The 21,931-nt window shown below is 40.7% G+C and overlaps 1 protein-coding gene across 6 annotated transcripts in view; it reads left to right on the forward strand.

Annotated features, from left to right (window-relative positions):
• The first annotated feature begins 2 nt into the window (after nt 1–2).
• Nucleotides 3–21,931, forward strand: part of Znf512 (zinc finger protein 512) — a 37,892-nt gene continuing 15,963 nt past the window's right edge. For 3 of the 6 annotated variants that reach the window (XR_006150164.1, XM_042696721.1, XM_042696726.1), the window contains exons 1-7: nt 3–120; nt 697–755; nt 16,453–16,640; nt 18,989–19,084; nt 19,357–19,440; nt 20,561–20,685; nt 21,048–21,134. Coding sequence is in view for 5 of the 6 variants with exons in the window: in XM_042696721.1 (XP_042552655.1) it covers nt 91–120; nt 697–755; nt 16,453–16,640; nt 18,989–19,084; nt 19,357–19,440; nt 20,561–20,685; nt 21,048–21,134 (669 nt within the window). In the remaining variant the exon portion in view is untranslated. The remainder of the gene's footprint in view (nt 121–696; nt 756–16,452; nt 16,641–18,988; nt 19,085–19,356; nt 19,441–20,560; nt 20,686–21,047; nt 21,135–21,931) is intronic. The other 3 variants (XM_042696723.1, XM_042696722.1, XM_042696724.1) reach the window with 3 other exon arrangements.

Raw genomic sequence — 21,931 nt, forward strand, 5'->3', positions numbered from 1 at the left:
AGTCCACATCCGGGAAAGGCGGAGAGAGCGGAAGTGGCGTCGGTGCGGCCGGAGCCCTCGGGTGAAATTGTTAGGCGTGGAGAGGGAGTGATGTCTTCCCGGCTCGATGCTGTCCCCGCCGTGAGTTTCTTGGTGTGACCGTTAACGATTTAGCGAGAGAGAGAAAACAACAACAAAACAAAAAACAAAACCGAGAGCGCGAGCCCCCCCCCCCCCCCCGGCCGCGGCTGCGCGGCTGCGCGCTTTGTCCCGCGCTCGAGAGTTGGTTTTATCCGAGCCCACCGTAGGCCCCACCCTTTGAGAGCAGATCCACCAGCCCCCCATTCTTTCCCCACTTTTTTTTCCCCTTCCTGTTTCCTACCTCCTGGCCTCCATTAGCTTCTATTTCCTTTGTATCCTCGGCGCCTCCCAGAGCCCTTGGTTTTTTTCCCCCTTCCTCTTTCTTTCCCTTTTCGAGCCTCCGTCTGGGACAGCAGCGCTTTGAGAATGGGGAAAGATGAAGGCTCTGGTCTTGCCACCTGCCTTCCCGTTGTAGGCAACTAGGACGACATACTTTTCCTAAAAAGCGTTGCTTGCTTCGCCTGAGGTAGTTGTCCCGCGAGAGCGTCCCTTGGAGGCACCCGGGGGATTCTTCTCTTTGTGGTCGGGCTTCAGGAGGCCCCCCCGCCCTCACTCGTGTGCTTGTGATTTTGCTAGACCCCGGGACCCACCTCCCTTAAGCTGCAGAGGAGCACCAGGATCGTGGGAGCTAAGAAGTAAGTGAGGGTTTCCGAGGTCCTTTTATAATTGCTGTCGCCAGCGCTGTCGGAAAAAAAAAAAAATCTGCACCGTCCAATATCATAGCCACCAGCCAGCCACCCGTGGCTTTGGGACCCTTGAGATGTGGCTAGTGTCACTGAGGAACCGAATTTTAAATTTTTATTTAATTTTAATTGACTTAAATAGATAGCCACCTGTAGATAGTGGCTACTGGATTGGACAGTGCAGGTCTAAACCTATGGCGGAGAAGGGAAACCTAGCTTGCCATATATATGTATATGTGTGTGTATATATATATATATATATACACACACACACATATATATACATATTTATGTCTCATACAAATAGAGCGTATGAGTTTTAGACCTGCATTTTTTCACACATTATACATTTAATGGAACCAGAAATAAAGATAATTTTTAAAAATACATCAAACTACTTGGCTGCAATGACAGTTTATTCTGTGTATTGAAAATTTTTCCATGGTTGATACAAAAGAAATTCTCATTAGAAGCGCTCAGTACATGAATGCATTCATTCAGATGACACTTAACTAAATGTTTTCTTTGTGCCCATTGTCTAGTGGGTTGGGTGTACAGATGTGAAAAACAGAACTAGCAATCTAAATGCTAAATTTTCAAGTACATCAACACACTATCGTGTAATCTTTTTCCTCCTATCTGGGCGGGGGGAATCTCACTGTAACCTAGGCTGGCCTGGAAGTTCTCTTCCTTCTCTCATCTTTCTTGAGTGTTGGGATGTAGGCATTCATCATTATACCTGGCTTAGTAAATATTTTTGAGTGGGAATTTAATACTTGTCTTTGAGGAAGGGAAGTGATCGTTTGAAAGAGAATGGTTAACAGAGAAGGTGACTCCTAAGCACAGATTTGAAAATCAAGAAATGAAGCAGTTAAGTCTGGGGAAAATTTTTCACAAGAGAGAACCACATTTTGAACTGGCAAAGAAGTTGATAACAAATAGTTCCATATTACTGGCACAAAGGATGGAAGGTTTGCAGAGACATCTTTTAGAAAGATTGTCAAGAGCCAGTCACAAAGAGCCTTTTATGGCATGCCAACATGTTGGAATTTTATACTGGAAGGAAACCATAGCCTTGTAATGGATGAGTTGGAAGGATGCTGGGAAACTGGTTCCAAAGCTGGTATAGTAACTGAAGAAAGAAATGGAGAATGTGTGGCCTGGAACAGTAGCAATATATTGTAGGTTTATAGTAATAATATGTAGGGAATATGCATGATGATTAGAGATGAGAGGCAAGGAGAAACAAGAATATCTTAAGTTTCTGGCTTTGGCAACCAGATGTTGTTGAAAGCATTCACTGAATTGAGAAGTTCTGAATGAAGAGTAACATTTGGAACAAATATAAATGGGTTTGGACCTTAAATGAAGAGTTGTTTTGAAATATTGAATAGAGAATCATCAATTATAAAATGCAATTGCAGATATTGTTCTCCACAAATGGGAATATTTATAAGCTCTAGGGAAGTGGTTAAAGCAATGTTTCTCAGATGTGTATTGGTTCCCTTGGAGATAATTGTTAAAAAATATGAAGATGAATGTGCTCTCATCAATCAGAATCTGAACTGTTGGGAATTCGTGTGTGTGTGTGTGTGTGTGTGTGTGTGTGTGTGTGTGTGTGTGTGTGTGTGTGTGTGTGTGTGTGTGTGTGTGTGTGTGTGTGTGTGTGTGTGTGTGTGTTTGGTCCTGGTGCTGTCTCTGAGCTGCTTTTTGCTCAAGGCTATCACTCGACCACTTGAGCTATAATGCTACTGCTAGCTTTTCTGAGTAGTTTATTGGAGATAAGAATCTCACAGACTCTCCTGCACAGGCTAGCTTCAAACCTTGATCCTTAGATCTCAGCCTCTTGAGTAGCTAGGATTATAGGCATGAGCCACCAGCACATAGCCAAAGGAATACTTTTTTTTTGTCGGTGGTGGTGCTTGAACTCAGGGCCTGGGCTTTATCCCTGAGCTCTTCAGATCAAGGTGAATGCTCTACTACATGGGCCACAGCGCCATTTCTGGTTTTCTACTGGTTAATTGGAGGTTTGGCTCATGGCCTTTCCTGCCCAGGCTGCCTTTGAACCTCAATCCTCAGATCTCAGCCTCTTGAGTATCTAGGATTACAGGCGTGAGCCACCGGCGCCCGGCAGGAATATTTATTTTTAACTAATTTCCTAGGAGACTGAAGTTTGAGAACCAATGATGAGAAATGAGATTAGAAAAAAAAAAGAATGAAACCATGGAGAACCCCAGTCATTTAAGATTGGCAGAATTAAAACAACAAAGGATATGGAGACGAATTAAAATCCTTTTCTAAGAAACATACTCAACCTACTTCTTAATTCTTATAGAACAATTGATTTCTTTGTTTCCATTAGAAAGAATAACATTGCCCCATTTGTATGGACCTGGAAAAAATTATACTAAATGAAGTAAGCCAGACTCAAAGAAAAGTAGCTTGCATGGTTTCCCTCATTTGTAAGAACTAGAATATGTCTATAATATTCTTAACAGGAGATCTCAATAACCCAATTGCTTAGTGCATATATGATGAAGCATACCAACATGAACTCCAAGATATGGAAACAAGAGGTTCTTATTATGTCCTATATGGAGATATTTTTGTTTGTTTCTCTTAGTTTTCTATACCTGGTGTCTTATCTATAAGTTTGATTTGTGGAAGGGAAAGGGAATCACAGAAACAGAAGGACTAAGGACGAACTAAAGCAACATTGATACTCACTTGACACAATGTTGGATATGAGCCTTACAACTTGAAGGGTAAGCAGGAGAAAATGAGTGATGGGGTAATAATGTTTAAAACCAAATGTACTCATTACCTTATGTATCTGTAACCCACCTACTCATCACCTTTTCAATAAAGATTTTTTTTTAATGCTTGTAGGTCAGAAAAGAGTTGAAAATAGGCTTAAATGTTTTCATATGTGTGGCCAGGACCTACGACATGCTACATGATAATGATAAATTGTCAAATCACTGGAATTATGGTAGTCATTCTATCATGCCTTTTCACATTCATTATCATTTTATGGAAGTTTGAGATTAACCTTGTTTTTAACAAATAATGAAACGCTTTGAGTTGATGGGTAGGTAGTACAACATACTTGAAAACTTTTTTTTTTCTGTGTCCTTTAAAAAAAGATATTAACAGGCTGGGAAGGTGGTAGAGTGCTTGCCTTGCATGCATGAGGCCCTGGGTTTGATTCCTCAGCACCACATAAGCAGAAAAAGCTAGAAGTGGTGCTATAGCTCCAGTGGTAGAACGTTAGCCTTGAGCTGAAGAGCTGAGGGGCAGCGCCCAGGCCCAGAGTTCAGGCTCCACTACCGAGTCTCCCCCCCCCCCATATATATATAGTTGCCCAATCAAAGGAAGGGGTAACATTTTCCAAAAAGAGTTGTATTCATTACCTGGCTTATTAAATGGTAATCCCTCTGTGTATAACACCTCAATAATAATAAAATTATATTAAAATATTGCTGATCGTATAAACTATAGCTTTTTTTATACCGTGTTCATGCTTATTTATTAATGGGAATATCAGTATTTCTGAATTGTACTCTGATAATGAAATTCTCATTAGAGAGTTTCCTAAGTGGAGCATGTGGGACTTGGCTCTTTAATGGCCTATTGGTACTGTGAAGTCTATTTTTAGTAGCAGTTCTTTCCTTTTGGGAATGGTGGGTTTTGGATATTAGTTCCCATTAACAAGTTTTATAGCTTTATTGAGATACAAATGAAGGACAATAGACTGCACTTATATAAAGTATATATGCTATGATCACAGATGCATATGCATCTGTAAAACCATCACACAAGCAAAGTGACATTTTCATTTTTTCCAAATGTTTTTTGTGTCCTTCTGCAGTCCAATCCTCTCACTCCTGTCTAACCTGTTTTTTTTTCTCACTGTACAGTGGTTTCCATGTTGTAGGATTCTATATAAATTAAGTCACAGTACTTTTTAAAAAAATTTTTTTTATTGTAAAGATACTATGCAGAGGGTGACAGTTACATGAGTGAGGTAATGAGTACACTTCCTCTTGAACATTGTTACCCCCTCCATTGTTTTCCCCCTACCATCCTTTCCCTCCCTACCTTCCCCGAGGTTCCTTTTTTTTTTTTTTGATTGTGATTAAGTGATTACATAATTTCCCGAATTTCACAGTATTGTGGAATAATGATGTTCATTTAAAGTCACAAGTTCATTCTAACTTTCCTGGAGCAAATTGTCTATCACAGTCTATAACATATAACAGTGTTCACATGTTATACACCATACATGTGATCAGCAACATGGGGATATTTAGTAGTGGTTCGACCAGATGAGTGGGAGTTCTTTGTTTCTTAAGTCCTGTTAGTTTTGTCGCATCACCTAACATTTTGGATTTAGCATCCACTTTTCAGGGAGACCATGTACCGTTTGTCTCTTTGCTCTTGGCTTACCTCGCTCAACATGATTCCTTCTAGCTCCATCCATTTCCCTGCAAATGCCATTATTTTGTCATTTCTAATGGCTGCATAATATTCCATTGTGTAAAGATACCACAATTTTTGGATCCATTCATCTGTGGTGGGGCATCTGGGTTGTTTCCATATCCTAGCTATTGTGAACAGTGCTGCAATAAACATGGAGGTACACGTGTCCTTGTATATTGGTTCCTGTTGTTCAGGGTAGATGCCTAGAAGTGGTATGACTGGGTCGTAAGGGAGGTCAATCTTTAGCTTTCTAAGGACCCTCCAGATTGCTTTCCAAAGTGGTTATATAAATAGTACTTCCTTTTTTAAAAAGGAAGTACTCAGAATAGCAATTTTGACATGAAAAGTTTTTATTGCTGAGTAGAATTTAATTATGGATATACCACGATTTGTTTAGCCATCTATCTTTTTTTTTTTTGTCGGTTGTGGGCCTGAACTCTGGGCCTGGGCACTGTCCCTCAGCTCTTCAGCTCAAGGTTAGCCCTCTACCACTTGAGCCACAGCGCCACTTCTGGCTTTTTCTGTTTATGTGGTGCTGAAGAATCGAACCCAAGGCCTAATGCATGCAAGACAAGCACTCTACCACTGAGCCACCTTCCCAGCCCAGCCATACATCTTGATTGGTGGATAGTTGGGTTATTTCAGTTTGGATTATTATAATAAAGCTACTGTATGAGATTCATGTACAACTTTTGTGTGGAGAAATGTTTTTATTTTGCTTGTTAAGCACCTAAAGTATTTTCCATCTATATTGATAGGGTCATAAGACAGGAATATGTTCACTTTTTTTTTTTTTAAGTTTTTTTTTTTTTTTTGTCAGTCATGGACTTGAACTCTGGGCCTGGGCGCTGTCCCTCAGCTCTTCTGATCAAGGCCAGCGCTCTACCACTTGAGCTACAGTGCTGCTTCCAGTTTTCTAATGGTTTATTGGAGATAGGAGTCTCACGGTCTTTCCTGCCCGGGCTGGCTTTGAACCGTGATCCTCACATCTCAGCCTCCTGAGTAGCTAGGATTACAGGTGTGAGCCACCAGTGCCCGGCAATATGTTCACTTTTTAAGAAAGTGACTTTTCCAATTATATTTGTAAAATATATAAGAGTCAGTCTTCTTTTATGGCCAGTCTGGAGTTTGAACTCAGGGCCTTATGCTTGCTAGAGAGTGCTCTACCTCTTGAACCACGCCTCCAACACTAAGAGTCAGTCTTTAATCTTAGCTAATTTAATAAGTATATAGTATGTCTCTGTAGTTTTAATTTGTGTTTTTTATTTATAAAAAACTTATTTATAAATAATGTTCAAGCTAGGTGCTGGTGGCTTATATCTGTAATCCTAGCTATTCAGGAGGCTGAGATCAGAGGATCTAGGTTCAAAAGCCAGCTTAGGCAGTAAACTCTGTGAGACTCTTATCTCCAATTAACCATTAAAAAATCCAGAAATGGAGCTGTGGCTCAAAGTGGTAGAGCACTAGCCTTGAACAAAAGAGCTCAGGGACAGTGCATAGATCCCAAGTTCAAGCTGTACATCTGACAAGAAAATAAATAAAGTTGAGTATATATGTTCATGACCTGTTGGCCACTTGTATATCATTTTCTGTATATCTGTATATCTACATCCTTTTCTTCCAGTCTCCTTTTTTTGGTGCCATCACTTTTTTAAAAAATGTTTTTATTAGCATCAATTAATTGTACAAGGAGGTTTCATTTTGACACGTCCATATGTACATACAGTGTACCTCTATCAGACACACTCCCTGTCCCCTTTCCAAACCAATTTCAATAAGTTTTATTCCATTTTCAAACATGTACACAAAGGATTTTGACCTGGGATCCAAACATGTCCTTGAACATGATTGGGAAGTGCTCTGCTACTGAGCTAGTCTTACCCATTAAATTAAAAAAAAAAATTTAGGTTGCCACATGTTGGTGACTCATGCCTGTAATTCTAGCTACTCAGGAGGCTGAGATCTGGGGATTGTGGTTCAAAGCCAGATGGAGCAGGAAAGTCCATGAAGCTCTTATCTCCAATTAACTACCCCCTCACACACACCCCTAAAAAAATGCTACAGGTGGAACTGTGTCTCACATAGTAGAGCACTATATAGAACAGCACCCAAGCCCTGAGTTCAAGCCTTGAGTTCAAGCCTTAGGACTAATAGAAACACTTTTAAAAAGTTGTCTTACTGGGGCTGGGGGTTTAGCCCAGCGGAAGGGTGCCCGCCCGCCGCGCAAGGCCCTGAGTTTGGTCCTCAGCCCTGGGGGGAAAAAAGCTACAAAAAAGTTGTCTTACTATGGAATTGTATTTCTCTCTCTCTCTCTCTCTCTCTCTCTCTCTCTCTCTCTCTCTCTCTTACCCGTTATGGGGCCTGAACTTTGAGCCTGGGCGCTTTCCCTCAGCTCTTCAGAACAAGGCTAGTGCTCTACCACTTGAGCCACAGCTCCACTTCTGGCCTTTTCTGCTTATGTGGTGCTGAGGAATCGAACCCAGGCCTCATGCTTGCAAGGCAAGCACTCTACCACTGAGCCACCTTCCCAGCCCTGTATTTCTCTTTTTATTTTTAAACTTTTGTCAGTGGGATTTGAATGCAAGGCCTTACTGACAAGATGCTGATGAGTCATGTCTCCAGCCCTGTTTTTCACTGGCTAGGTTTAGGATAGAGTCTCACATAAACTGCATTCGAGGCACACACTACTTCTCCAACTTCCTGCCTGAAATTGCCTGGCACCACAGTCCTCTAAGTCTGTCTCTCATATAGCTTGGGACTTCAGATGCATACCACTGCACCCAGCTGTGTGTTGAGAAAGAATCATTTTTGCCTAGGCTGGCTTCAATCCATGATCCCCATGTTTTCAGCCTCCTAAATAGCTAGGTTTACAGGTATAAATCACCAACATCTAGCTGAGTTGTAATATTTTGAAGAATATCTATTCTGAATAGTTCTTTTATTTGAATATAGGATTTGCCTGTGGTTCGCCTTTTTATTTTCTCAATGGTATATTTTTAAGAACAATTTTAAATCATTAAAGATGTTCCATTTATGTTTCTTTTAAAACTTTACTTAAGAACATTTGTCTTCCTTAATTTTAAAGATTTCTCCTTCTAGAGGTATTTTTTGTTTGTTTATTGCAGTTCTGAGTCTTTAACTCATTTATTGAAGTACTGAAGCTTGAACTTAGGGCCTTATTCTTGCTAGGCAAGCACTCTGCCATTTGAATCAGGGTCTCACACTTTTCACCCAGCAGTTCTTCTAAACTGGCCTCTAGAGTAACTGGGATTCTGTGTGCCACCATATCCAGCTTTTTGTTTTGTTTTATTTTGGTTTTTGTTTCTCCCTACTGGCAGGACCTTGCTGTGTACCTCAGGCCGGCCTTGACCCTGCAATCTTGTCTTCACCTCCTAAGTGTTGTTGTCTAGAAGTTTTATAGGTTTCACATTTTGGTCTGACTCATTTGGAGTTAATTTTTGTCTATTATGTGTGGTGAGAGTCTGTGTCTTATTTTCCCCCTGTATATGCAGTACTTATTCCAAAGACTTGCCTTACTGAATTACCAAGCTAGGCATGATGGCATGTGTCTATAGCTCTGGCTATTTGAGAGGCTGAGGCATGAAGATCAAGATTTGGAGGTCAGCCTAGGCAACTTAGTGAGACCCTGTCTCAAACTAAAATTGAAATAATAAGAAAGGACTGGGCTGGGCTGGGAAGGTGGCTCAGTGGTAGAATGCTTGCCTCACATGCATGAGGCCCTGGGTTCAATTCCTCAGTACCACATAAACAGAAAAAGCCAGAAGTGGCACTGTGGCTCAAGGGTAGAGCACTAGCCTTGAGCTGAAGAGTTGAGGGACGGTGCCCAGGCCCAGAGGTCAAGCCCCATGACCGACAAAAAAAAAGATAAGTCTGATTTTTTGTGTGTGTTGGCACTGCGCATGAACTCAGGGCCTTGAGATCTTATTTGGCTTTTTTTGCTCAAGTCTGATGCTCTGCCTCTTGAACAACATCTCCACTTCCAGCTTTTTGATAGAGAAAAGAGCCTCATGGACTTTTCTGCTCAGGCTCTTTGAATTACGATCCTTAGATCTCAGCCTCCTGAGGCTGGGAAGTAGCTCAGTGGTAGAGCACTTGCCTTGCATGCTCGAGGCCCTGGGTTCGATTCCTCAGCACCACATAAGAAAAAAGTCGGAAGTGGCACTGTGGCTCAAGTGGTAGAGTGCTAGGCTTGGGCTGAAGAGCTGAGGGACAGCACCCAGGCCCAGAGTTCAGGCCCCACGACCGGACCCAAAAAAAAAAAAAAAAAAAAAATCTCAGCCTCCTGAGTAGCTAGGATTACAGGCATGAGCCACCAGGATAGTGTTTGATCAGTTTGGTTTGGTTTGAGACTGGGTCTCACCTTGTAGTTCAGGGTAGCCTGTAATTCACTATGTACCCATGCTGTCCTAAAATGCCATCCTCACCATCTCTGTGTCCCATATAGCTGGTATTAGAGGTCACGACTCCAAGCTCCTAATTATTATTTTAATGCCTATATGATCTGTGATATTTTATGTGATATTTGTGGTGTCTTATTTCTTGATCAATTTAACATTCTTACTTACTGTTGATTCCAAAGAACTAGATTTTCTCTATTGTCTGTTCCCTAGTTTATTAATTCATTTTTCATCTTTGCCTAACTTTGCTCTTCTTTTTAAGGGTATCTTATAATGAAATCTTAAGTCACTGATTTAAAATCTTCACTTCTAATATTAGCAATTACAGCTTTATGTTTCCAAATGTTTCATTAGTTGTATCCATATATTAGAATGAAGGTATTTTTGTTGTTATTCGCGACAAAATATTTTCAGATTTCACTTTGAATTGACCTATGAGTTATTAAGAAGTAGATTATTTAGCTTCTAGATATTTGGATTTGTGTGTGTTTATGTGTATGTGTGTGTTTTGTTTTTCAATATCTTACTGCTTTTAGTTTCTAATTTGGTTCTGTGGACAAAGATACTGTTAATTTTGTCATTTGATACAAGTTTATGGTCCAAAAGGTTCTCTGACTTAGTGAACACATAATGTACACTTGAAAAGAATCCTGAATACAATATTCTATAAGTGTTAATGACTAGACAATGTGGCTAATAATGTAGTTCAGATCATTTATGTCTTCATTGAATTATGTATATGTGTGGGCGCGCGCACGCGCACACACCCACCCACATAGTTCTAAGGTCTGAATGCTGTCCCTTAGCTTTTTTTTTTTTTTTTTTTTGGTCCAGTCGTGGGGCCTGAACTCTGGGCCTGGGTACTGTCCCTCACTCAGCTTTTCAGCTCAAGGCTGGCGCTCTACCACTTGAGCCACAGCGCCACTTCCGGCTTTTTATTTTTTGCTTATGTGGTGCTGAGGAATCGAACCCAGGGCCTCGAGTATGCAAGGCAAGCGCTCTATCACTGAGCCACCTTCCCAGCCCTGTCCCTTAGCTTTTTGCTCAAGGCTAGCTCTCTACCAATTGAGTTACAGCTCTGCTTCTGGATTCTTGGTGGTTAATTGGAGATAAGCTTCAAACCATGATCCTCAAATCTTAGCCTCCTAAATAGCTACAGTTACAGGAATGAGCCACTAGCACCTGGCCTGAATTTTTAACTAGTAATTCTATCAAATACTGAAAGAGAGACATCCAAATTTTTCTGATTGTGGAATTGTCTGTTTTTTCTCTAATCCTCTCAGTATTTTGCTTTGAGTACTTTGAGGGTCTGTTATTAGGCACATACAAGGACAATTATGTCTTCCTGATAATTTGACACTTTTATTATTAGGAAGTGTCTCTTTATTTATGACTACTCATAATAGCTACTCTAGCTTCTTATGTTTACTGTGATTGTATACTTTTTCAATTTTTTGGTTTATTTTCAGTCTGTATATCTCTATATTTATAGGCTCCCTCTTGTAGGTGCTTGTAAGGTATTGCCTTTTTATTTGTCATTTGCTGACTAAACTGTAGTACTTAGACCAGAAACATTTGAATCGATATTGATAGGGCTCGATTTAGATCTGTCCTTTTATTATTTGACCTCCATCTGCCCTATTGTTCGCTCCTTTATTCTTCTTCAGATTATTTGAATATTTAGTGTTACATTTTAAATGTGCTATTGAGTTTTTGCCTATGGTTCTTTTTTTTTTTTACTGATGTTTTAGGAATTATAATGTATATATATATATATATATATATATATATATTCTTTCATAGTCTTAATATTCTGCCACTTTGCTTAAACTTAAAAACCTCACTACCATGTAGATTTCTTTTTTCTTTTTAATATATACTTTTATTGTAAAAATATTGTACAGAAGGGTTATAGATACATAAGTAATGAGTACATTTCCCATCGAGCATTGTCACCTCCTCCTCCTCCATGTAGATTTCTTTAACCTCCTGTCTACCTACCATTATCTTGTATTGCCATATGTGTTGTATGTAAAGTCTATTGGAAACCCTACTAAATAATATTAAATTTTTGCTTTAAGTAACATGTTTACCTTAGCCATTTACCATTGTTTTGTTCTTTTCATTCCAGTATCGCTTGCTTCAGCTGGGACAACTAGATTTCACATTTCTTATTCAGCAGGTTTTCTGACAACAAATTCTCTGTTTTTCTTTATCTGAAGAAATATTCTGGTAGGATATTTTCGTTGAAGAAAGAGTGCTGAATTGACAAACCTTTTCTCTCAGGATTGTAAAGATTGTGTTGTATTGTCTTCTAGCCTTCCTGTTTCTCTGGGGGAATCTATGACTGCTTGGATTACTGTAAATGTAAATGTTCTTTCTGAAGCTACCATCTAGATTTTAATAAACCTTTAGTGTAAGAGTTTCATTAAGATGTGTGTAGTTGTGTTTTTCTTTAATCTTATTCAGTGATTGTTGAGCTTCTTGAATGGTTCAATTAATATTTGTCACCAAATTTAGGAGATTTTTCTCCCATTATTTCTTTCAACAGTGCTACTTCAGTATCTTCTTTCCTCTGAAATTACAGAACTACATTGAAGTCAGAACCTTGCAATTGAATTACAGGTTGTTGGATTATACTGGCTGCTTTCTAGCCGTTGTTTTTCTTTTTCTTTTTTTTTTCTTTCACTCTATCTTTAAGTTCATGGACTTTCCTTTGCCATTTTCATTTTACTGAAGACCCTACGTAGTGGGCTTTATTTTATTTATTTATTTATTTTGGGGTATGGTTGTGGGGCCTGAACTCTGGGCCTGGGCGCTGTCCCTCAGCTTTTCAGCTCAAGGCTAGTGCTCTACCACTTGAGCCACAGCGCCACTTCTGGCTTTTTTCTTTTTGCTTATGTGGTGCTGAGGAATCGAACCCAGGGCCTCACGCATGCAAGGCAAGCACTCTACCACTGAGCCACCTTCCCAGCCCCTGGGCTTTATTTTAGATACTACATTTTACAGTACTAAAATTTCATTTGGTTCCTTTTTATGCTTTCTGCTGGCTGATAATTCCTAGTTTTTCCTTCATTTCATGTGTATTGTTCTTTTTTTCCCCTAAGCTCTCAAGAGTATGACTTAGTTTATAAGCAGTTGTAATAGCCATTGGAAAAAATGTTTGGCACATCTAATATCTGGATCACCTTGAGGATAACATCTGATCCTCTGAGACTTTATTGTGTTATGTTTTTTGTATGTGTTGCATTATTTCAATAAATTATGAATATATTGTGGGTTTGGGGTCCTGTCTTAATCTTCTAGAGTTATTACTGGTTCTTTCTTAGTAGCCGCTCCACTTAGGATTAGACTATAAGTTTGTCTCACCTCTGAGGGCATTGGTTAAATCTCACTTGCATTCTTTCCATTTTTGCTATGATTTGGCTTGTTCCATTTATGGATCACCTATGGGTTATGAATAGTAGGTCTATGAGATTTCTTCAGGTGTTTCAGATCTTCTAGTTCCAAAGTCTTCCAAGGCAGATTGGAATTTGCTGTTACGTGTAGCTCCTATAACTTGCACAATCACTTTCCTTTTCTCCCTAGGATTCTCATATACCGTGCTCATCTTTCTTTGCGTAGGAAGATGTAATTGAAGCTGCACATGCTGCTCTGCAAGTTAGGCAACCTAGTGGCAAAGCCATTAAATAAAATTAAGCCAAGTACCAGTGACTTAGTAATTCTAGCTACTCAGGAGGCTGAGATCTGAGAATCACTGTTCAAAACCAGCCCAGGCAGGAAAGTCTGTGAGACTCTTACATCCAATAAACTATGAGAAGAACTAGAGGTGGAGCTGTGGCTCAAGTGGTACAGCACTGACATTCTTGAGCTAAAGAAGATAAGGGACAGCACATAAGGCCCTGAGCTCAAGCCCTAAGATCATCCCCCCCCCCCAAAAAAAAAATCCACAAATAAGAAACTCATACTATGTCAATCACTTGACCCATCTTTATTTTCCTATGTAATCAATCCTCTTTGTTGTTGTTGTCGTTGTTTTGGGTGCCAGTCTTGAGACTTGAACTTAGGACCTGGGTGCTGTCCCTGAGCTTTTTTGAGCAAGGCTAGCACTATTACCACTTGAGCCACATAGCTCTACTATCACCTTTTTGGTAGTTAATTGGAGATAAGAGTCTCACAAACTTTCTAGCCCCGGCTGGCTTCAAATCGCCTCTTGAATATTTAGAATTACAGGCATGAGCCAATGGTACCTGAATCCATCTGCTTTTGTTTAATGTAAGATCCAGAGTTTATCTTCTTGCTCAACAGGAGGAAGGGATTGTAGTGTTCCATCACATCTTTGTATTAAATTTCTAATATATGTCCCCATATTAAGAAGGCTGAAAATCATGCTTCCCATTTTAGCATATGACATAGTGTTATATTTACTCAGTACCCATTTCTAGTCCCTTCTTCCCAGAGGAAACCATCTTTATGAGTGTGATGTTTGTCTTTAAATATTTATGAATCCTTTGAAAATAGTAGATTGGTTTATTGTATGTATTTGTATTTCATTTATTGAGATGACATTGTACTGGAGTTCTTGTTCTGCTTTTTTTCAGGGAACAGTTTGCCTTTTAATTGAGTTCATTCTCAATGCTTAGTTTATTTTTTTAAAAACTTATTGTAGGGGTTGGGAAGGTGGCTCAGTGGTAGAATGCTTGCCTTGTGTGCATGAGGTCCTAGGTTTGATTCCTCAGCACCACATAAGCAGAAAAAGCTGGAAGTGGCCCTGTGGCTCAAGTGGTAGAGTGCTATCCTTGAGTTGAAAGCTGAGGGACAGCGCCCAGGCTCAGAGTTCAGGCCCCACAACTGACAAAAAAAAAATTATTGTAAAGGTGAATACAGGGAAGTTATGATTAGTTTATGGCATCTGACTACATAGTGTTCCATAGTAAGCATCATCACATTTTATTTCTGTACTTTCCTAAAGATAATCACCTGTGTTACTTCTACTCAAACCTGTATGTGTAATTGCTTTTTTTAATGAGTCTGTTTATTTGAGACAGAGTGTGGCTGTGTAGCTCAGACTGGCCTCAAACTCAGGAGCATCCTGAGGCCTGTGCCACCATGTCTAGTTTATCCATACTACTGAAGCAAGCTTACTTTACTCTTTAATTTTTGCCTTTTGGGCCATTTTCTGGTTAAGGCAGCCTTTAAATACTCAGTATGAAGCAAGCCTCACATAGATGTTTACTGGAACAGCAAGGACCTTGAAGAACTGCTGCTGCTATACCTTATCTTAAGCCACCTAGAAGAATAATGGTTTGTAGTTACTCAATAATCCTTCTTAATTCTTATAAGCCACTCTTTGATTTAGTACTCTACATACAGCTATTTAACAGCTATTAACCAGTGTAATTCAGACAAGATAGTCTTCGTTTTTTGTGTTTTTTTTTTTTTTTTTACCTAGGGAAGCTAAGTAAGTTAGGAAAGAATGCTTTTGCTACGCAAGGATCATTTATATGGACTGTATACTCTTTCACACTACAGTGAAGTATAATAATTGCACATAATGTGTTAAATTGATTATTGTAATTTTTAGGACAGTGTGTGTTTGTGTGTGTGTGTGTTGTATGTGTGTGTTGTATGTATGTGCCAGTCTTGGGGCTTGAATTTAGGGCCTGGGAGCTGTCCTTAAGCTTTTCTTTTCCTCCCTCAAGGCTAGTACTCTAGTGCTCTTCCACTTGTGCCATAGTTCCACTTCTGGTTTATTGATGCCTAATTGGAGACAGGACTCTCATGGACTTTGCTGCCATAGCTGGCTTTAAGATCCTCAGGTCTCAGCCTCCCGAGTAGTTAGGATTACAGGTGTGAGCCACTGGCACTTGGCATAATGTACTTAAAAAAACAAACAAACAGGCTTTTTTTTCCCACAGGAAACAACTTGATTATATTCTTACGACATAAGAAAGGCCGGGCACCAATGGCTCATGCCTGTAATCCTAGCTACTTAGAAGGCTGAGACCTGAGGATTGCAGTTCAAAGCCTGCCAGGGCAGGAAAGTCCGTGAGACTTCTCTCCAAATAAACCACCAGAAAACCAGAAGTGGCACTGTGGCTCAAGTGGTAGAGCGCTAGCCTTGAACTGAAGGGCTGAGGGACAGCGCCCAGACCCAAAGTTCAAGCCCCATGACTGACAAAAGAAAGAATATATATAAAAGTTAAAAACAGCCAGGCATGGGTGGCTCACGCCTATAATCCTAGCTACTCAGGAGGCTGAGACCTGAGGATCATGGTTCAAAGCCAGCCCCAGGCAGGAAAAGTCCATGAGACTCTTATTTCCAGTAAACTGCCAGAAAACTGAAAGTGGTGCTGTATCAAGCAGTAGAGTGCTTGCCTTGAGCTGAAGAGCTGAGGGATAACGCCAGGCCCAGAGTTCAAGCCCCAGGACCAACCAAAAAAAAAAAAAAAAAGGTTAAAAACTAAATAAAAATGTAAAAAAAAGGGCTGGGAAGGTGGCTCAGTGGTAGATCGCTTGTTTTGAATGCCTGAGGCCCTGGGTTCGATTCCTCAGCACCACATAAGCAAAAAGAAAAAAGCCGGAAGTGGTGCTGTGGCTCAAGTGGTAGAGTGCTAGCCTTGAGCTGAAGAGCTGAGGGACAGCGCCCAGGCCCAGAGTTCAGGCCCCACGACTGGACCCCCCCAAAAAAAATGTAAAAAGAATATATATAGACCTCCTTTGTGGTATATATCTTTGTGTTGTGTCAGTAGCAGGACCCAGTGTGCAATAAAGGACAATAGTTTCCAGTATACGATCCCTCATGATGACTCCTTAAGTGGCTCATCGTCTGCCTCCTCCTGTGAACCAGTGAATGATTTTCCAGCATCCTTCCAAAAATCTACCTACTGGATGAAGATGAGAAGAACCAAGCCAGCTGCCACTTCTCATATTGAAGGTATTTGATCTGTGTTTTTCCAAGACAGAACACTCTGAAGTTTTTATTTTGAGGTAACTGCTATAAGTGACTCTTTTTTTTTTTGCGGGGGTGGGGGGTCCGGTCGTGGGGCCTGAACTCTGGGCCTGGGCGCTGTCCCTCAGCTCTTCAGCTCAAGGCTAGCGCTCTACCACTTGAGCCACAGCGCCACTTCTGATTTTTTTCTTTTTGCTTATGTGGTGCTGAGGAATCAAACCCAGGTCCTCATGCATACAAGGCAAGTGCTCTACCACTGAGCCACCTTCCCAGCCCCTATAAGTGACTCTTAACAGGGTTAAATGCTACTTATGTTTGTCATTTGTGTTTGAAGACAATGTTGTTCATTTGTTTGAGATAGAGTCTCACTCTGAAGTGTAGGCAAGCCTGAAACTTACTTGTAGGCCAGGCTAATCTTGAACTTATGATCCTCCTGCCTCAGTCTCCTGAGTACAGGTATTTCAGGTGTGCACCACACCCAGCTTTGATTAAATTTTAGGGTGAAGCCAGGCACTGGTGACTCATGCTTGTAATCTGAGCTACATAGGATGCTGAGATCTGAAGTCACCGTTCAAGTCGGCCCTGGCAAGAAAGTCCATGAGACTTTTTTTTTTGGTTGGTCATGGGGCTTGCACTCTGAGCCTGGACACTGTCCCTCAGCTCTCCAGCTCAAGGCTAATGCTCTGCCACTTCCAGTTTTCTAGTGGTTTATTAGAGATAAGAGTCTCACGGATTTTCCTGCCTGGACTGGCTTTGAACTATGATTCTCAGATTTCAGCCTCCTTAGTAACTAGGATTACAGGCCTGAGCCACCAGCGCTTGGTGGGACTCCTCCTATCTCTAATTACCAGAAAACCAGAATTAGTCCTGTGACTCAAAATGGTAGAACCACTAGTCTTGAGCAAAAGAGCTCAGGGATAGCATTCAGGCCCTGAGTTCAAGCCCCACAACCAACCAAGAAACAAAAAAAAAATTTTTTTTAGGTGATAGGCTACTACATTATTTTCATGAACTGTCCATTTAATAGAGTGGAATTCTGTTGATCCATCTTCTCTGGGTGCCCTTGTCTTACACCTGTACTTCTGGCTACTCAGGAGGCTGATAATCTAAGGATCATGGTTCAAATCAAGCCCAGGCAGCAATATACATGAGACTCTTGTCTCCAGTTAGACACCAAAAAGCCAAAAGTGAATCTGTGGCTAAGTAGTAACATGCTGGCCTTCAAGCCTGGTGCCGATGGCTCATGCCTGTAATCCTAGCTACTCAGGAGGCTGAGATCTGAGGATCACAGTTCAAAGCCAGCCCGTGCAGGCTATTTCCAATTAACCACCATAAAACCAGAAATGGCCCTGTGGCTCAAGTGATAGAACACTGGCCTTGAGCTGAAGAGCTCAGGGACAGCTCCTAGGCCCAGAAGTAAAAAAACAAACAAACAAACAGGGGGCTGAGGGTTTAGCTCAGTGGAAGAGTGCTCGCCTGGTGAGCGCAAGGCCCTGGGTTCGGTCCTCAGCTCTGGAAAACAAAAAACAAAAAGATTGCCTTCAGCAAAAAAGCTGAGGGTCCAAAAACAAGTGCCTATCTTCATAGAATTAGAACTACTTCCCTCTATTCTTCTAGTTTTGAGGATATAGGAGTTATGGAGTAGTGTATTCTTTTTTGGAGGGAGGCGGGGAGGTCGGTCATGGGGCCTGGACACTGTCCCTCAGCTCTAAAGCTCAAGGCTAGCGCTCTACCACTTGAGCCACAGAGCCACTTCTGGCTTTTTTCTGCTTATGTGGTGCTAAGGAATCAAACCCAGGGCCTCATGCATGTAAGTAAGCACTCTACCATTGAGCCAACTTCCCAGCCCCTGGAGTAGTATATTCTACAGGGTCATATCTTAAGGGTAAGTGGCAGTCACATCAAGATTAAGCAGGGATAGGAATAAAACTTAAGTGGTAGAATGCTTATCTAGCAAGTGAGAGGTCCTGGGTTCAATCCTCGATACTACAAATACATATACATGTATATACACACACACACACACATATAATAAATAAGTACATAAATAAATGAAAACTAGCATCAAGCAGAACACATTTTCTGAAGAACTGTTAGTCACAGGGAAGACCTGATGGCTTTCAAGGGAGCACAGTCCAGAAGGAGGAGGAAAGTTCCAGTAGTGAATGAGAAGTCACACCAATGTTCCTTGAGTTGTCATAAACAATTGTGCAAGGCTGAGTTCACTAGAGAGAAATCTTTTCATTTAATGATCTTGTGGGTAGTGTTTTGAATGCAGGACCAGATGTTCACTTGTAATGTATACTGAGTTTGTATTTTGTATGTTATGTCAGGATCAGGTGGCGTATCAACCAAAGGAAAAAGGAAACCCAGGCAAGAAGAAGATGAAGACTATCGAGAATTTCCTCAGAAGAAGCATAAACTTTATGGTAAGGGAACACTTTACTATTTCTTTTTCCTCTCTGGGCTTTTTAATTTGAGGTTAAAAAAGAGAGAGAGAGAGAGAGAGAGAGAGAGACTTTGGTGTGGACCCTTGCCTGGCTTTTGAGCCTTTTGAATTTAGGGGAATAATGGCTCCATCCTTTCTTCTTGCACCCTTTTATTTGGCCATGACTTAGGACTGGGGCCCAGATGTTGATGAGGAGGGAAGGAGGTGTTGTAAAGGTGATAGATTAGGCTTCAGGTTTCTGTCTTATCTCAGGGAGGAAGCAGCGGCCAAAAACTCAGCCTAATCCCAAATCTCAAACTCGTCGCATTCGAAAGGAACCACCAGTTTATGAAGCAGGTATGCTTTCTTTTTGAAGCTTTGTGGGACATGATTATCACACTTAGGGTTGGTATTGCTGTTGTCTGTGAGGAATGATGTTCTGAAGCTTGTGTGAGCAAGGAAGTTATATAAATGAGTTGGGTTGGGAAGTCAATAGACTTCAAGTTTTAGCACTGCAAGCTTTCTAATCTGCCTCAATTCATTTGGCTTCTACAAGTTTCAATTTCCTGTGTATAAATAGTGATAACAAAGCCAGAAATATTGTATGACTTAAGTGACATGAAAACATTTAGCATGGTCTCAGGCACATAGGAAAAACCCCTCAGGAAACAGGCCCTACATATCCAGGATCCCATTCATAGATCTTGCTAAGAATAATGATGCCCAGCTCCCTATGCTACTGGGCCTTAGAGTGCTTCTCAGATGGTTCTTACCATGGGGAAAAGATTGGGAATTTTAGAAATCTCTGCATTCTATGTAAAAACTACTACTAGTTGTTATATACAGTAAGAACCTGTTCATTATGGTTTTACCAATAAAGAGAAAAACTTAGCCAGGTTCTGGTTACTCACACCTTAATACTCAGGAGGTTGAGATCGTAGGTTTGAAGCCAGCCTGGTCAGGAAAACCTATGAGACTATTACCTCCAATTAATCACAAAAAAAAAAAAAAAAGCTAGAAGTAGAGCTGTAGATCAAGTGATAAAGTGCCAGCTTGAGCAAAAAAAGCCCAGGGATACTGCCCAGGCCCTGAGTTCAAGCCCCAGTTCCTACACACAAAAAAGAAGCTGGATGCCAGTTTTTCACACTTATAATGCTACCTACCGAGGAGGCTGAGATCTGATGATCATGGTTCAGAGCTAACCCAGGCAGGAAATTCTGTGAGATTCTTATCTCCAAATTAACCACCAAAAAGCCAAAAGTGGAGCTGTGACTCAAGTGGTAGAGCACTAACAAGCCTTGAGCTTGTTAGACATAGACATAGACAGCACTTGGGCTCAAGCCCAAGGTCTGGCACCAAAAAAAAAAAAAAAAAGGAAAGGGAAAAACTATTTTATGATACTTTTCCTAAATTATGGGAGTATATTCTTTGTTTCTAAAAAATACCGCAGATTACAAAGTGTTCCTCTCTGTTGTAGGCAGTTTGGAGGAACAATGGTACTTAGAAATCGTGGATAAAGGCAGTGTTTCCTGTCCTACCTGCCAGGCAGTGGGGAGGAAGACCATAGAGGGTTTAAAGAAACACATGGAAAACTGCAAACAGGTTCAATATTTTATGACATTACATAATTCACTATTGGGATTTTTTAACCCAAACTTTAGACCAGTGGTATTATATGGGATCTGCAGATTATAGAGGATTTGGGGTAGTGTGTGGTACAGAAAAATAGGTTTTGCATGTGACAGACTTGGGTTCAGATGTTTACTTACAGTTATGTGTACAGTTATGGCATTTAGCTTTTTTGGGGGTGGGGTGGGTGGGGTAAGCCTCAGTCTCCTTATCTGTAAGAGAGAAGTAATGCATGCTATTTGCCTATCTCAGTACATTTGCCTATCCAAGTACATGACAATTAAGGCATTCTCTTTGTTGACTAGCCTGGCACTGAGCACTATTTTTTCTTTTAGGAAATGTTTACTTGTCATCATTGTGGGAAACAACTTCGTTCGCTGGCAGGGATGAAGTATCACGTCATGGCGAATCATAATAGTTTAGTAAGTTTCTTGGTTTTGAGCATACATAGGTGAGTGTAGATATTGTATTGCAGATGGCTCGAGCTCTCAGTTATCATAGGGGAATTAGTAAGAACACTCTTTCATAATAGCAGTTACATAGAAACCTTTGAGGTAAACTATAGATATTTTTGTGTTTAGTCCTAAAGTAGACTCAGAACTCTTCTTGATGGTCCTAGGCTGGCAAGAGCAATTATCGCTTAGCCCGAAACTCAGATTTTTTTTTCCTTTGTTTTCACTTCCTTTGCCAGTTCAGGCGATGGAGAATAAAGTCAGGAGAAAGCCCGAACTTGAATTTCATGACATCAGCTTAGCTACCAGTCCAGTTCTTGGTTATCTACAATAACAAATCTACAATTTGTTTTTAATATGTACTGTCCCATTTTTTTAATTGTCTTTAAGTAGCCAGGCCCCTCATGCTTATAATCCTAGCCACTCAGGAGGCTGGGATCTGAAGATTGCAGTTCAAAGGAAGCCCATGAGACTCTAATGTCCAGTTAGTCACCCAAAAAGCTGCAAGTGGAGCTATGGCTTGCGAAGTAGCCTTGAGCAAAAAAGCTCAGGGATAGCATCCAGGCCCTGATTTTAAGCCCTAGGACCAGCTCAAAAAAAATACCTTTTGAAGTAGTTTTAAGGGGTTTCAGTTCAACATGTCAGTTTATGAGTACATTGCATCTTAATCAATGTCACACATTTCATCATTCTCCCCATTCCTCCCAGTCTCACCCCTCCCTTCCTCCTGGTTCCATTTTCACATCTGTACATTGTGTATCTTTATT

Source organism: Dipodomys spectabilis, unplaced genomic scaffold (assembly GCF_019054845.1).
Source record: "Dipodomys spectabilis isolate Male_0828 unplaced genomic scaffold, ASM1905484v1 ptg000210l, whole genome shotgun sequence".
In the NCBI taxonomy this organism is placed as follows: Eukaryota; Metazoa; Chordata; class Mammalia; order Rodentia; family Heteromyidae; genus Dipodomys; species Dipodomys spectabilis.